Here is a 17,770-nt window from a genome sequence, read left to right on the forward strand (position 1 = left end):
TGGTGGTGTATCAGCGGGCGGGGATTGGTGGACAGGGTGGGCCAATCGTGGACCGGAGAGTGCGGGGCTCTGGAGTGAAGCGGTTCTAGAGGGGCGGGGTTATTCATGACGATGGAATGGGCGGAACCTCGTGGGTGTGTCTCAGAAAGGGGCAGGGCCATCTGGGTAGGGATTGATGAAAGTGGGTGGGGCTACCGGAGGCGGGGATTGGATGACAAGGCAGGGTTTTCGGTAAAGGGGGGGTGCGGTACAAAGGGCGGAGGTATCAGGTGGTAGGGAAGGGGAGGGGCGAGGCCATGGTGGGCGGGATTAGAGAGGGGGCGGGTCTGTCCCAGTCGGTTGTTTGGTACAAAGGGCAGAGCTCCAGACCAGGGTTTGGGGAGAGGGCGGGGTTATCCGGACCTGGTGCGCGGTGCAAAGGGCGGAGCTAATAGACGACGGCATCTCCGCCACGCCCCATGAATATGTCCCGCCCTAGAAAACAGCCAATGAAAGATAGAGAGACGGAGCACCGCCCCTATGGTGCTGTGACGTACACACCACGTTGCGTAAATACGTCATCGCGTCGCTGAGCGGCTTCTCCCAGCGGCAGCGATGGAGGTGGACGCGGATTTGGGAATTGGTAATGGCCCCGGAGCCGGTGATCCAGGGCCAGGTAGCACCCCGGCTCCTGGGGCTTTTGAGGTGCAGGGGAGCCCGTCACCCGGGGATCCCAGGCCTGACGGCAGGCGAGCACCCGGGGATGTGGAGCCCCAGCTGACAGCCACGGGAGAGCCGAGGCCTCCTGTCCCAGCCTCTCCATCCCCTGCAGCATCTCCAGCGCAGTCCCCGGCCCCGGCCCCGGCCCCGGGCAGCCAGCGGCTCCTGTTTGTGGATGACCTGGTGTCCGGTACCTACAAGGGGGCCTTGAGGCACGGCATCGTCGGCCTGATTCACGGCGAGGTCAGTAGCGGCGAGAGCTCGGACACCGATGAAGAGGGCACCGGCCGGGAGCGGCCTCTCAAGAAGGGCTATGTCCGGGTGCAGTGGTACCCAGAGGGTGGCAAACAAGACGTGAAGGAAATCAAGGTGAGATTGGCATGATGCTGAGAGAGGGGCTGCCGAGGGGTGTCGGTGAAACACTGAAAGAATGTGGAAGATAGAACCGGGGGCGATTGTTTTAAAAACCCTTATTTTTAAAATGAGGTAAAGGGACATTTGTTCTGAAGGTTGAATGCGTGCACTTCCCTTCCTGAAAATGCAGTGGATACAACATCTCTAAAGTTTTAAAAGGCGGGGAGGATAGATTTTTGATTACCAAGGGAATTGCAGGAATATGGGGTTGAGGTTAAAATCGGGTCAGTCATGACTTTTGGAAGGGCCGAATGGCTATCTCTGATTGCATGTTCATGGGGTCCTTAATATGTTTGGTGGGGTATACATGGTAATTCAGCCATATAGAATACCATTCCGCTTGTGCAAGGGAATCCAAATTGTTCTCCTTTATTTTTTAAATGTTAGGCTAGACAGAGTCCACTCTGTTCTGGTTTCAAAGAGATTATGTTCACTACCTCCCTGTCCAATTGTAATAAAGCCTTCTATGCTCTGATCATTACTGAGAAAAAAAAGTCCACAATTTTTAGTATTTTCTAATGGTGGATTTTTGTGTACTAGTTTTATTGATTTTTCCATTTGTGGAATATTGTACATATACAATAATATACAGAAACCTTGGGGGATGGTTGGTTACAGTTGACCAGAAACCTAGCTGCTCTGATATGTTCTGTGGGTCTGATATGATGAAGTTTAAGACTGAGTAACATGCAGCAATTGATTCACCTGAGTCCTGAAGCTTATCTACTAGTTGTAAATAGAAGCCTGAAATGACGCTATTACATAATGTCCGCATGCCTGCATACTAGTGATACTCTAAGCTCAACATTGATTAAGCAGACTGCTTTGCCCTGGACAGAGGCCATCAGCCATCTGAAACCGCTGCTCCCTCCACCGTGGGTGTGGTGTGACTGCGTTAACTTTCAAATATATGATTTTTTTAAAATGGTTTTCTCCATGGGACAATAAAGTGTAGTTGGGATATTCTACCATGATAGGCAGAGGAACCTGGACTGTGACTCCAGATACAGCAATGTGGTTGACTCCTAACTTCTCTCTGGCTTAGGAATGCACTCGGCTATGTAAAACCAATATGGAAAAGTTGATGAATCTCTCCATCTATTCAATGGAATTTAGCACCGGGCAAAAATGTTGATGTTGCCAGTAATGCCCACCAATCCCATGAACAAATAAACTGGCCACCACTGTGGAAACCTGAAAGCAACAACTGTTTGGGAGAACTATAACAATTCTGTCCAGCTCACTCTGTCATGAGTCAAGTTGCTTATTTTCAGTTGTCTCTATTGGAATCTTTCTCCGGAATGTGTTTTCACTCAGAGCCAAATCTCTTGCAGTCCGTGAGCTTTTAGTGGATGATTGGGTTTGGCTTTGGCAGAACTTTGGTTGTATAGTCATGTCTTGGTTCATATTCTTTCAACAATTTCTCCTCCAGCTTCTCTGTTTGTAGAAATTATCCTCTTGTCTTTGTCACCTCCAGCGACAACTCCAAGGAGATTATGGATTTCTTTCTCATGAAGATTGAGGCCATGTGGTCAGCGTTTGCTGTGTTCTGCCTTCATGTACCATACAGGGTCAAACCTCCTTGAAGACATATTCCTGACCTAGCTTCTCTCCTTGGGTTTTGTCCCTAGCCCCCTTCGAGTTTTCCATCATTACCCTTCTTAAAACCAACACTTGACCCCTTTGACCTTGTGATCTGATTCCCCCATCTAACTTTGTCTTGCAAGGCAATTGAGCAACTAGGGGCTTTTTCTCCCTGGAGGTTAGAAATATTGATAGGGTAGATGCTAAGCAGTGACTCATTACGTGGGGGATCATAGAAATAGGGGGCACAACTTCAGAATCTAAGAATCTCCAATCTAAGATTACGAGGGTGAATGCTTCACTAATATTGTGAATTTCCATCAAAAGCTGTGACAGCTTAATTGTTGAAGATATTCAAGACTGAGATGGGGATATCATTACTCCATAGGGGAGTCGGGGGTTGTAGGGACTGGGTGATTGAGGCCAAGGTCTGATCAGCTGTGTGATTTTATTAAGCAAGCTTGAGGAACTGTGGATTACTTTTCTGTTTCTTCTGTGATATTCTTTCTAGAATCTTTGAATGTGTTGCCACCTCCAAATCCATGTCCATCTTTCCTAGGTCTCTACATGTCTCCACCTAGGTTTCTGCCCTGTCGCAATATTAAGATCGCTGTTGTCAAATCATATATTCAAGTGTGTACAAACTTTCCTTCCTTGTCCTTTTCAACCTGTTGCAGCTTTTGATATCATTGATCATGCAATTGTAATGCACTCCTTTTGGATCTGTAAAGACTACCGGTGAACCAGTTGGAATTTTGCAACAGAAAAGCTTCACGGACACGATAATTGCGAACAGGTCTCTGATTTTTAAAAATTGAGCTCAGAATCACAAAGTGCATTGGATTGATTTCAATGATCAATCTCTGGATCATTTATCCAGGTGTCTACACTCCTAATTCATTAATGTAGCTATTATCCTACGAAGTCCGTGATCTCTAGTGATTTACTAGGGCCTCATTTATCTTGAACTTTTGTTATCCCACTTTTCTGTTCATGTTGAACACTGTTTCATTTTGAATGTCATCATTGCGTGCTGTCTTTGCGACTGTTTTCAGAAACAATAATACAGAAAATTTCAACGCATTCTAGAAAATCTGATCTCCTCATTGACGTTAAACGTATCTATGCTGGCTGTGCTTTTCATAGACAACAGCTAACTTGACATGAATTTCTGATGTTCCCTATTTTATTTCCTATAATGACTCTAGAAATTTTCACATTTGTGAATGGCTGGCTGCCAGTAATTTTCTGTTTTTCCCTTTCTTTCTTTCTTGAACATGCATAATACATTCTTTTTCTTTGGCACACTTCTTCTAATTTCCAGATAATTGACATCTGTCAGCATATTTTGGGAGGGATATCATCCCAGTCTGGGCCTTTGTACTTTAGGAGAAAGTGAGGACTACAGATGCTGGAGATCAGAGTCAAGCAGCATCCGAGGAGCAGGAAAATCGGTTTTTCAGGCAAGAGTCAATCATCAGAAATCAGGCTTGTGCCAAGAGGGTAGAGAGATAACTGGGTGGGGGGGTGGGGGGAAGAGGGAGATGGTTTTGGAGGTGGGCTTGTGGGGGAAGGTAGCTGAGAGTGTGATAGATAGATGGTGATAGGTCAGAGAGGAGGGTGGAACGGATAGGTGGGGAGGAAGATAGGCAAGTAGGACAGATTGTGAGGGTGGTGCTGAGTTGGAAGATAGGAACTGTGATAAGATGGGGGAGGGGAAATGAGGAAACTGGTGAAGTCCACATTGATGCCGTGTGGTTGGAGGGTCCTAAGGCAGAAGATGAGGTGTTTTTCTCAAGGTGTAGGGTGGTTAGGGTGTGTCAATGGAAGAGGCCCCGGACCTGCATGTCCTTGGTGGAGTGGAAGGGGGAGTTGAAGTGTTCGGCCACAGGGCAGTGGGGTTGGTTGGCGTGGATGTCCCGGAGAAGTTCTCTGAAGCGCTCTGCAAGTAGGAGTCCTGTCTCCCCGATGTAGAGGAAACTGAATCGGGAGCAACGGATACATGTGACATGTGGAAGTGCAGGTAAAACTCTGGATGTGGAAGGCTCCTTTGGGGCCTTGGATGGAGGTGAGGGGGGGATGTGTGGGTGCAGGTTTTGCAATTCCTGTGGTGGCAGGGGAAGGTGTCAGGATGGGAGGGTGGGTTGCTGGGGGGCATGGACCTGATTCACCTCCGTTCAAGGCCCCAAACATCCATCAGCATTTTACCTGCACTTCCCCACATAATCATTTACAGTATCCGTTGTTCCCGATGCAATCTCTCCTACATGGGGGAGACCGAATGCTTCAGAGAACATCTTGGGACACTCGCACCAACCAACCAACCCCACCACCCCATGACCGAACTCTGCCACCGCCAAGGACATGCAGGTACTGGGCCACGTTCATAGCCACACCCTAACCACCTGATGCCTGGAGGAAGGACGCCTCATGTTCTGTCTTGGTATCCTCCAACCACACGGCATCAATGTGGACTTCACTAGTTTCCTCATTTTCTCCCCCACCCATCCACCTTAACCATTTCCACCTTTCTAACTCAGCACCATCCTCATGACCTGTCCTACCTGTCCATTTTCCTTCCCACCTTTCCACTCTACCCTCCTCTCTGACCTATCACCATTACCCCCACCTCCATGTACCTATCGCTTCCCTCCCCTCACCTCCCCTCCCCTGGGCTGGTTACACCAATTGCCCTCTCCTTTTGAATATTAACCTCCTGTGCAGGCTCTTTGACACTTTCCAGTCCCACTTTCACTAGATTCTGTGAAATGCATGCATCTCTGTTCCCTTGCTGTCAAGTATGTAATTATACTCCTATTTTGCTATCTTGTTAACATGCATGCACATAAATGTTTTGCTGTTTCCTTTTGTTCTGTCTGAATCTACTGTAGTATATTTACTTTGATTAATCCATGTTTTATTATTTTGTACCCACTTATAATATGCTGCTAATGTTCCTTTCTAGTGCTTCTGTCATAATGTGTGCTGTTTGGCTACTTTGAGTAGCCATTAGCTGCTTTCGTAAAATCACTATGGTGGAAATAAAGAAATTAAATTCTTCTGAATTTCAGCAGGCAGCACTGCTATGTTACACTAAACCAAAAAGCTTTGAAATTTCACATTGCCCTGTATAAAGGCAAGGCTGTATCAGACATTCCATGTAAATGTATCTGATGCAACATATTCCCTCTGGGATAATGCAAATGGTTCTCAGAGTGATGTAATGGAAACTGCTCAATCTACCTTATTGTGGTAATGCTGATTTTGAAAGTTACTACTTATGGAATTACTGTACCCCTTTATGAATGTTTACATCTTTTAAGAACCTCTTTAACATTCACCTTTAGACCAACCAATTTTGGGTTGCATGTCACCATATCTGTCTTTTCTTTCATTCAGTGTTGTTGTCTGTTTGTGTTCTTGTAAAGCACATCGAAACATTTTACTGCATTAAAATAGCTCTGTAATGTTAATCTGGTTTCCACATGTGCCCTTGTATCGTGACTGTAAATGAACAAATATTGTGCTGTGAATGTACAGAGATAACAGCATATCATGCAGTTGATATTTGTATTCCTGATTCAGTGCCACTTGCTGGGGATCATAGGCTTGAGCAGCCTTGCACCATTTTAGAAAATATTGAGTCTGAAATAATGACAGTGAAAGCAGCATTTTTGGAGATAGCTTGAACTTGTGTACTGTGATACTAATTTAGTCTTATAATATAACATTATAATTGCTTTTCTGATTTTTATTAGAAAGTTTTGTAGGAAAATTGTGGGGAATGGTTTCTAAGATTTCTCAATTTGCATCTGCTTTGCAAATTGATAGTGAACAAATTAATACTCCGTCTTAATCAATTAAAATTGGCATCCTGACCTCAGGTTGGAAGTTGGTGCAATGTATTTTCAAAAGTAGTTCCAAATGTTGACATATGACATTCTGACTTTGCACTGTTGTCTGTACAACTGACAGTGGTCTTGTCTTACTGAATGACGATCTATGTTTTCTGACTTATCGAAGAATTCGCTCATTGCCCTTTTCCTGAACATTCTTCTGTGGAACACAGCTGTGTCACATGCTAACACTTAGTCTATTTGTTTTATTAGAATTTGAGTGTTACTGGCAAAGGCCAGCAGCTGTTGCCCATTCCAAGTTGCCCTTGAAAATTGGTGGCAAGCTGTTGGTTTGAATCATTAATGAGCATGTCATGCAGGTACGTCACGGTGCTCAGACCTCAAGAATCCTGACTCCGTCTGTGAATGAACAGCATCATAACTCCTTGCCAGGTTGGTGAATGTCTTGATGGGAACTTATAGGTACAGTAGTGGTATTCCTATGAGTTTTCTGCCTTCTCCTTCTTAGAAGTAGGGATTACTGCTTCAAAATGTGCTGTCAAAGGAGCCTGCAGTAACTGCAGTACATCTTGTATATGGTGCAAGTTGTTGTAAGACTATAGTGGTGATTGGGGTCAGGGGTGAGTGGTGAATATTAAATATTCATCAGTATTAATAGGGTTGCTGGTTAATGACCTAATCTACACATTCCTGAACAGTGTAGGCAATTTACTATGACTAATCCACCCAATTTACACACCTTTGCACTATGTTTCATAATGATGCAGAGCTTGAATGTTGTTGGAGTTATACTCATCTGGACAAGTGGTGGTATGCCATCAGACTTCTGGATTTGAGTCCAGAGGTGGGTTTCTTGCACCGTTCTAATTGGCTCTTTGTAGCCAGTGTTTATATGACTGATCCATTAATGTTTCAGGCTAATGGTTTTGATGGAGAATTTGATGTTAATACTATTAAAAGACATGGAAAGTGGTTAGATACCCATGTAGGAAATTATAATTGCGAGGCGCTTGAGTATTGTGAATGTTACTTAGCCCAAATTTGAATGTTCTTCACTGCAATCATCAGTGAATGTGTTGAATAGAAGCTCATTAGTAACATAACTGAAAATGTTTGGGCCAAAGATACTAGAGTTTTTCCCATTATTTCCATTAATTTCAGTTTTACTGTGGTTTATTGATGCCAGTATCAGCTAGAAGTTGCTTTGATGTCGAGGGCAGATGCTTTTAGCTGACCTCTGGAATTCAGACGTTTCCTCATTTTGAGACAAGGCTGAAACAAGGTTTTGGCCAAGTGGCTCTTCTAGATCCTAAAGTGAAAATCAATGTTTCCTTAAATTATACAATCAATTGCTTTGCTTTCTAGAACTGCAGTATCTTTGGTTTGTGATTTTGGGTGGAGGTGGTGCTTGTTTTGCTGAGAGCTGACCCAGCTCTGCTGCATCGAGGAAAGCTGCTGAGCAGATGTGCCACTGTTGTGCAGTGCAGGTTAGAGGAGGAGCCTCTTAATCACACCAGAAGATTGATTCTTCTCTGTCATTTGCTGGATGCAGCATTAAAAGCTATCACGGCAAAGGAATCCAATTTTTGGGCCAGAATGGTTTAGCTTATTCCACTGACATTTTCTTTCATCTTGTAGTATTGCAAAAGCATAAGCAGTGTTGTTTAACAGGGTGCAAAGATGTCAAGTGATGTAATGTTAAGCCATAGTGTGATGACTTAAAAAATCCAGTAGACTGTAAAACAGTCCAGTATGATGTGTTTAGTAGCTGAAAGATTCTATATAACATGAATTGTGACTGACTATATAACATGAGTCAAGCACATTGAATTAATGTTCTGATCATTTTGCTTACAGTTTATACAAATGTTGCTGTAAAATTCTCTTGTATCTTATGGTTGGTTTGTTGTTCTATGGAATATTATTGGGTTGGATGTTGGCAGGACTGTTTCTGGTATTGATGTAATGTGGTGGCTAATACAGTGTGGTGAGCTACAGCATTTTTGAGCAATGGGCATAGATAGAGGTCTATAGGAGTACAGACCTTGCCCCTCTTGTGACCTCCCTCTTCATCCCCCTTATCCATCTAGTGGAGAATGGTTGCTCCATGCCCTCCTGAAATCAATAACAATCTCTCTCATCTTGTCCACATTCCGAGACAGGTTGCTGGCTCTGCATCCATCCGTTAGCCACTGCACTTGCTCTCTGTATGTTGACTCGTGGTTCCTGCTAATGAGACCTACTACAATAATGTCATCGGTGAGCTTTTTTAAAGATACTTTAATTGAAAATTTAACATATTTGCAAGTTTGCAAATAAAAAAACAAATATAAACATTGATATACAATTAAATCTTAAATAATAACCAAAATTTATCAAACAAAAAAAAGATACTGAGAGAAAAAACAAAACAAAACAAAACTCCACTAACTACTAATCTATCCTACAACTAATCAGAGTGTATAATTAAGTCTCTTACTTTGTTCAAAGAAGAGAAAAAAAAAGACCGATTACACACACATTGGGTAGTGAGATACATGCTCGGAATGTATTAACATCAAATCGTAACAAAACCCGTATTCATGCGGGATTCCTCTCCCAAGGGGCCCTGGACTGGCCAGGTTCACCATCTCGATTAAATAAAAGCCCTTGTTAGGATGGCCGAAATATCTGTATTTATGTAATTCAAGAAGGGCTGCAGTATTTTATGGAATAATGTGGTCTTTTGGTGCACCATATTTGTAAGGAGGTCAAGGGGAATACATTCCATGATTAATCTGTGTCAATTCGAAACTCCAAGGGGGCCCTCAGCCACCCAGTTTACCAAAATATTTTTCCTCACATAGAAAGAGAGAATAGAAAATAATCTCTTCTCGTGCATATCCAGGGAGGGTAAGTTCGAAAAGCCCAAAAGGAGAGGTACAGGGTCCACTCTAATTTTTGTTCCTAAGATTACTGTCAGAGTACTTGCTACTTTAGTCCAATATCTACAGATCTTATGACAGGTCCATACTCCACGTACAAGAGTACCCACCTCTGTTTTACATTTGGGACACATTGGAGATGCTCCTGCCTTAAACTTTGCCAATCGGTCCGGTGCTATATGGGCCCTATGAAGTATCTTCAACTGAATGGCCTGAGTTCTGTTGCAGATGGTGATTCTTCTGGCGTTTTCCCAAATGTCATTCCACATTTCTATAGAGATTTCCAGTCCCAAATCCTGATCCCATGTTTTAAGCAGATTGTCCATATCTCCCGATACTTCATCATGTAATAAATGATAAATAATACTGACGGAAGATACCCCCATTGGCCAGAGCACTCTACGTTCTCTATCTGATTTATAAAGACTATCTAATAATGTAGTTGTCTTCTGTGTGTAGTCTCGAATTTGGAAGTATCGAAAGAGGTCTCCATTTGGTAATCCAAATTTCTGACGCAGCTGTTCAAAAGACATCAGGACCCCTTTTAACAGATCCCCTAAGCATGAGATACCCTGGATCTCCAGAGTTTGAAAGTGCCATCTGTAAGCCCTAGTTGAAATCCCCATGCTCCCACGATCGGAGCATAGGGGGATGTTTTATGTGAGTTGCCCTCATTTTGCCGCATTATATTCCCGGTTTTAATTGTGTTTTTATAGGGTTTTTACAGTGATCCGTGATGATTTTCGTCTTGTCTGAAAATAAAAGGTTAATAAGTGGGCATTTTACTTGAGAAGCTTCGATGTCCAGCCAGATTGATTATGGGTCAGACAAGACCCAATCAGCTATGTAACTTAATAGGGAACTTAACTGATATTTCCTAAAATCTGGGAAATCCAATCCTTCCCTTGCCTGTGGAAGCTATAGCTTCTTCAGCTTAATGAGGGGCCGTCTATGATTCCAGATAAAGGAACCCAACCAGCCATATAATTTATGTAGAGCTATCCTCGGCAGCATCACCGGAAGCATTCTCATAGGGTATAGGAGTCAGGGCAGGACATTCATTTTAATTAGTGCTATTCTACCCAGCCAGGAAATTGGAAGGTCTCCCCATTGCTGGAGGTCCTGCCTTATCCTCTCTAGTAAAGGCACAAAGTTAGCCTTGTATAACTAACCAAATACTGGGGTAATAAAAATGCCTAAATATAAAAAATCCTCCAGGGACCACCGAAAGGGAAAGTGGGATCCATCCAAAGGTGGGATATGCTAGCAAGGACACCCATTGGCATAGCCTCCGATTTTGAGAAATTAATTTGATAGCCTGAAAATACACGAAATATATTAACTTGGATTAAACGAGGCATGGACATCAAAGGATTACTGAGAAAGAGGAACATCTGCATAAAGGGCAATTTTATGTTTACCTGTACCAAGTCTCGGGGCCATTATATTAGGATCAGCCTGTATAGCTTCCGCTAGTGGTTCGATTTATTAGCGTAAATAGCAATGGTGAAAGAGGACATCCCTGATGGCAGCCCCTACCCACACTGAAGCTATCTGAGCCTAATCCATTGCTTTGGGATCGCTACACAGTGTTGAGACCCATTTGGTCAACACCTTTCCAACGCCAAACCTTTCCAATGTGTAAAACAAATAAGACCATTCAGTCCTGTCGAATGCCTTTTCCGTGTCTAATGAGACTACTACACCTGGTATCTTTCCCTGAAAGCAGGCTTGAATCACATTCAAAACCCTTCTAACATTCATAGATGATCTATGGCCCTTAATAAACGCCGTCTGATCCTCCTTTATAATATGTGGCAATACCCTTTCTAGCCTCAATGCTAATGTTTTAGAGAGGATTTTAAAATCTACATTTAGCAAGGATATTGGCCTGTATGATGCACAATCTTCTGGGTCCTTTCCTTTTTTTGAGGATGAGAGATATTCGCCTCTTTCAGCAAAGGCGGGAGACAGCTCTGACTACATGTCCATAAGTGGACCAGCCAATATTCCTGTAAATTCTTTATCGAATTCAGTTTGAAAGCCACCTGGGCCGTGCGCCTTACCGCTCTGAAGTTGCCTGATTGCGTCAAGTATTTCTTGGCTTGTTAGGGGAACATTTGGGACCAATACCTGTTCCAGAATTGGGTCCGGAAAGGTCAGGTGTTTAAAAAATGACTGCATCCTCCTAGCTCTGTCTGCGCAATCCTGCCATTTATATAAATCAGAATAAAATTTTCTAAAGATTCCGTTAATCCTTTTATGATCATGAGTCAAAATACCCGTACTTTCCTTGATAGACGTGTTTGATAGTTTGAGGGGCCTTGATAGACGATAGTTTGAGGGGTCTTCTTTTTCTTTGCGAGAAATGCTAAGTATCTACCAGGTTTATCACCAAATTCATATAACCTTTGTTTTGCAAATAATATTTCCCTCTTAGCCGTTTGGGTAAGCGTGGTGTTTAGAGCTGTCCTAAGGGCCGTAATCCTTTAATTTGATAATAGCAGGTCTGTCAGCGTATGCTGTTTCAGCCACTTTTAAGCGAGCTTCGAGCAGACGCTGTTGTTCTCCCTTTAATTTTTTCTGGGTCGCTGAGTATGAGATGATCAAACCTCGCGCGTAAGCTTTGGTCTCCCACATCATTAATAGGTTGCTAGTTGTACCTGAATTAACTTCTAAAAAAGTTTTAAATTCTTGAGAGAAGTACTTTACAAATTTACTATCTTTCATCAGAAAGGGGTCCATACACCAATGCTGGGGGCATGTCTCATTGTTCCTTGTGTTGATTTCCATATATAGCATGATCGGAAATTGCCATACTACCTATTTTGCAGGATGATATGGAATTTTAAAAAATCGAGGGGGCAAAAAAACATATCGATTCTGGTCTGACATTTATGTGGATTGGAAAAATAGAAAAATCTCTGCCCTGTGGATGGAGACATCTCCATACATCTTCTAGTCCGAATTCTTTGTTCAAATCCACCACTTGTCTAGATCTGGGAGATATTCCTGCAGTACTCTTGGGAATCCTATCTTTCCGGGTCCATAATACAATTATAGGGGGAGATTTTAATTGTATGACAAGCACAGAGAGCCATCAATTTTGAGAAGGCTCCTGTTATAAATTTAAAAGGATGTGCTGGGGGGCAATACAAATTTAAGATCCCATATTCCTCTCCATTTTATAAGGGCTTTAATCAGAATATATCGTCCAGATTCATCTTTTATCTGATTTAGGATTTTGAAAGGGAAATTCTTCTGAATAACAACTCCCCTGCTTTTTGAGCTAAAAGAAGAAAAAAAGGCCTGATCAAATCCATCCTGTCGTAATTTCAAGTGTTCTTTATCCAATAAGTGTGTCTCCTGTAGGAGAGCTATATCAACTTTTTTTTTTCTTTCTTTGGGTTTGATAATATTTTCCTCCTTTTTGACTGGTGAATTACTCCCTTTGACATTCCAGGTGCACCACTTAACCAACCCCGCTCCTTATATAATAAAAGGGGGAGAAAATCGTTAAGTAGAAACAAATAAATAACCCACCCGAAGATAATATTAAACAGTAAGGTTAAAAAAAAGGGATTAATATATTTTTTAAAAAAATGTAAACCGGAGTGGGGGGAGAGCAAAACATCAATTAACTCTTACAATTTATCTGAGAGAGTCCAAAAATTCCTTCGCCTTTTCCGTTGATCCAAAGTTATACACGGACCCTTCATGGTTAAAGCGTAGCGTTGCTGGGTAGTGCCTTCCTCTTTCAGACTAGAGCTGGGGAAAAGTCCTGGAATAACATAATCTTGGATCCTTTATAAATCATGGTTTGGGGATCTTTCCCAAGATTTCTGGAAGCTTCCAAAAGCATCTGTCTCTCCTTAGCTCTGCAGCTGGAACAGGACCGTGGTGGGGGGGGGGGGGGCACTGGTTTGAGCCAGGCCCGCGTATTGCAACCCGGTAGGCCCATTCCACCCTTACCTGGCCTGCTCCAGCCTCCAGATTTAAAAGCTGTGGAAGCCACTGTTCGAGAAACGCTGTAAGCTGGCCTTCCTCTTCCCGTTCGGGAAGGCCCAGCAAATGAATATTTTTTCGACTACCTCAATTCTCGAGGTCATCAATATGATTCTCTAAGGTCCAGACTCACCTGTTCAAGAGTCCAGACCCGATCCACGGCCGATTTCTGCTGTAGTTTCGGAGGTCGCGGCCTTTAGCTCCATCCCTCCGACTCGGCGCTCAATTTCCTTGATGTCTCGGTCGTGCTTTTGTAGCGCGGCTGAGAGTGAATACCATCTGCTCCAGGACTCTTCAATGAAGACGTCGATCTTTGCATCGAGTTTAGATATTATTTCCACGAGGCTCGCCACTGTAGGTAAGACCCCAGGGTGGCTGTGGACGCCTCTGCTGTAGCTGGAGAGGGTGGGAGAGGGGTTCCTGCCTGCTGAGAACTGTGGGCTCCCTTCCCTTTTAGTCATTTTTACTGGAGATTAGAACATAGAACAATACAGCATAGAACAGGGCGGCACGGTGGCACAGTGGTTAGCACTGCTGCCTCACAGCGCCTGAGACCCGGGTTCAATTCCCGCCTCAGGCGACTGACTGTGTGGAGTTTGCACGTTCTCCCCGTGTCTGCGTGGGTTTCCTCCGGGTGCTCCGGTTTCCTCCCACAGTCCAAAGATGTGCAGGCCAGGTGAATTGGCCATGCTAAATTGCCCATAGTGTTAGGTAAGGGGTAATGCAGATGTAGGGGTATGGGTGGGTTACGCTTCGGCGGGGCGGTGTGGACTTGTTGGGCCGAAGGGCCTGTTTCCACACTGTAAGTAATCTAATCTAACAGGCCCTTCAGCCCTTGATGTTGTGCCGAACATTTGTCCTAGCTTAAGCACCTATCCAATTGCCGCTTAAAGGTCACCAATGATTCTGACTCTGCCACTCCCACAGGCAGTGCATTCCATGCCCCCACCACTCTCTGGGTAAAGAACCTACCCCTGACATCACCCCCCCCCCCCACATACCTTTCACCCTTCCCCTTAAATTTATGTCCCCTTGTAACACTGTTGTACCCGGGAAAAAGTCTCTGTCTACTCTTATCTATTCCCCTGATCATCTTATAAACCTCTATCAAGTCACCCCTCATCCTTCGCCGTTGCAATGAGAAAAGGCCTAGCACTCTCAACCTATCCTCTTACGACCTATTCTCCATTCCAAACATCCTGGTAAATCTCCTCTGCACCCTCTCCAAAGCTTCCACATCTTTCCTAAAATAAGGCGACCAGAACTGCACACAGTACTCCAAATGTGGCCTTACCAAGGTCCTATACAGCTGCAACATCACCTCACGACTCTTGAATTCAATCCCTCTGCTAATGAACGCTAATACACCATAGGCCTTCTTACAAGCTCTATCCACCTGAGTGGCAACTATCAAAGATCTATGAACATAGACCCCAAGATCCCTCTGCTCCTCCACCTTACTAAGACCCCTACCGTTAACCCTGTATTCTGCATTCTTATTTGTCCTTCCAAAATGGACAGCCTCACACTTGACAGGGTTGAACTCCATCTGCCACTCCTCAGCCCAGCTCTGCATCATATCTAAGTCCCTTTGCAGCCGACAACAGCCCTCCTCACTATCCACAACTCCACCAATCTTCGTATCATTTGCAAATTTACTGACCCACCCTTCGACTCCCTCTTCCAAGTCATTAATAAAAATTACAAACAGCAGAGGACCCAGAACTGATCCCTGCGGAACTCCACTTGTAACTGGGCTCCAGACTGAATATTTACCATCTACCACTACTCTGACTTTGACCGGTTAGCCAGTTCTCTATCCAACTGGTCAAACTCCACTATCCCATGCCTCCTGACTTTCCGCATAAGCCTACCATGGGGAACCTTATCAAATGCCTTACTAAAATCCATGTACCCTACATCCACTGCTCTACCCTCATCCACATGCTTGGCCAGCTCCTCAAAGAATTCAATAAAACTTGTAAGACAAGAGCTACCCCTCACAAATCCGTGCTGGCTGTCCCTAATCAAGCAGTGTCTTTCCAGATACTCATAAATCCTATCCCTCAGTACCATTTCCATTACTTTGCCTACCACCGAAGTAAGACTAACTGGCCTGTAATTCCTGGGGTTATCCCTATTCCCTTTTTTGAACAGGAGCACAACATTCACCACTCTCCAGTCCCCTGGCACCACCCCCATTGACAGTGAAGACAAAAAGATCATTGCAAACGGCTCTGCAATTTCCTCTCTTGCTTACCACATAATCCTAGGATACATCCCGTCAGGCCCAGGGGACTTGTCTATCCTCAAGTTTTTCAAAATGTCCATCACATCTTCCTTCCGAACAAGTATCTCCTCTAGCTTACCAGCGCGTTTCATACACTCCTCTTCAACAATACGGTCCCTCTCATTTGTAAATACTGAAGAAAAGTACTCATTCAAGACATCTCCTATCTCTTCTGACTCAATACAGTCTCCCACTACTGTCCTTGACTGGACCTACCCTCGTTCTCATCATTCTCATGTTTCTCACATACACATAAAAGGCCTTGGGGGTTATCCTTGATCCTACCCGCCAAAGATTTTTCATGCCCTCTCTTAGCTCTCCTAATCCCTTTCTTCAGCTCCCTCCTGTATTCCTCCAACGCTCTGTCTGAACCTTGTTTCCTCAACCTTATGCAAGCCTCCTTCTTCCTCCTTACAAGACATTCAACCTCCCTCGTCAACCAAGGTTCCCTCACACGACCATCTCTTTCCTGCCTGACAGGTACATACATATCAAGGACACGTCATATCTGTTCCTTGAAAAAGTTCCACATTTCATCAACATCCTTCCCTGACAACCTGTGTTCCCAATTTATGCTCCTCAGATCCTGTTTTGCAGCATCGTATTTACCCTTCCCCCAATTGTAAAACCTGCCCTGTTGCACGCACCTATCTCTCTCCATAACCAAGGTGAAAGTCACTGAATTGTGGTCACCATTACCAAAATGCTCACCCACTAACAAGCCCATCACTTGTCCCGGTTCGTTACCAAGTACCAAATCCAATATGGCCTCCCCTCTGGTCGGGCAATCTACATACTGAGTTAGAAAAGCTTCCTGGACACACTGCACAAACACCGCCCCGTCTAATCTACTTGATCTAAAGAGCTTCCAATCAATATTTAGGAAGTTGAAATCGCCCATGACTACTACCCTGTGGCTCCTGCACCTTTCCAAAATCTGTTTCCCAATCTGTTTCTCCACATCTCTGCTGCTATTGGGGGGCTTATAGTAAACACCCAACAAGGTGACTGCTCCTTTCCTATTCCTGACTTCAACCCATACTACCTCCAAAGGCAGATCCCCCTCGAACTGCCTTTCTGCAGCTGTTCTACCATTTCTAATTAGCAACGCCACCCCCCCTCCTTTTTTACCACCCTCCCTAATCTTACTGAAACATCTGTAACCAGGAACCTCCAACAACTATTCCCTCTTCTATCCACGTTTCTGTGATGGCCACAACATTGTAGTCCCAAGCACCGATCCACGCCTTAAGTTCACCCACCTTATTTCTGATACTCCTTGCGTTGAAGTATACACACTTGAGCCCATCTCTGTGTCCGAAAGTATTCCCTGTCAGTGCTACCTTCTCCACAACCTCCCTACATTCTTGGACCTCCTGAAAAACAGCTGACCTACTTGCTGGGCTACAAGTCTGGATCCCATCTCCTTGCCCAAATTAGTTTAAACCCCCCCCCCCCCCCGCCTCCGAAGAGTGCTAGCAAACCTACCTCCCAGGATATTGGTGCCCTTCTGGTTCAGGTGCAACCCGTCCTGCTTGTACAGATCCCACCTTGCCCAGAATGCAGTCCAATTGTCCAAATACCTGAAGCCCTCCCTCCTAAACCATCCTTGCAGCCACGTGTTCAACTGCACTCTCTCCCTATTCCTTGCCTCACTGTCACGTGGCACCGGCAACAACCCAGAGATGACGACTCTGTCCGTCCTAGCTTTTAGCTTCCAGCCCAACTCCCTGAGCTCCTGAATGACCTCCCCACCCCCCCCACCCCTCTTCCTACCTATATCGTTGGTGCCAATGTGCACCACGACTTCTGGCTGCACACCCTCCCCCTTAAGGATTCTGAAGACACGGTCCGAGACATCTCAGACCCTGGCACCCGGGAGGCAACGAACCATCCAAGAGTCTTGCCCATGTCCCCAGAACCGCCTGTCTGTCCCTCTAACTATAGAGTCTCCTATAACTAGCGCTTTCCACCTCTCCCCCTTTCCCTTCTGAGCC

The 17,770-nt window shown here is 44.5% G+C and overlaps 1 protein-coding gene across 1 annotated transcript in view; it reads left to right on the forward strand.

Annotated features, from left to right (window-relative positions):
• The first annotated feature begins 441 nt into the window (after positions 1-441).
• The window catches only part of ube2o (ubiquitin conjugating enzyme E2 O), a 162,238-nt gene continuing 144,909 nt past the window's right edge, over positions 442-17,770 (forward strand). The window contains exon 1 of the mRNA XM_072559038.1: positions 442-1,068. Coding sequence (XP_072415139.1) covers positions 595-1,068 — 474 coding nt within the window. The 5' untranslated portion in view covers positions 442-594. The remainder of the gene's footprint in view (positions 1,069-17,770) is intronic.

The sequence above is a fragment of the Chiloscyllium punctatum genome, chromosome 39, assembly GCF_047496795.1.
Source record: "Chiloscyllium punctatum isolate Juve2018m chromosome 39, sChiPun1.3, whole genome shotgun sequence".
In the NCBI taxonomy this organism is placed as follows: domain Eukaryota; kingdom Metazoa; phylum Chordata; class Chondrichthyes; order Orectolobiformes; family Hemiscylliidae; genus Chiloscyllium; species Chiloscyllium punctatum.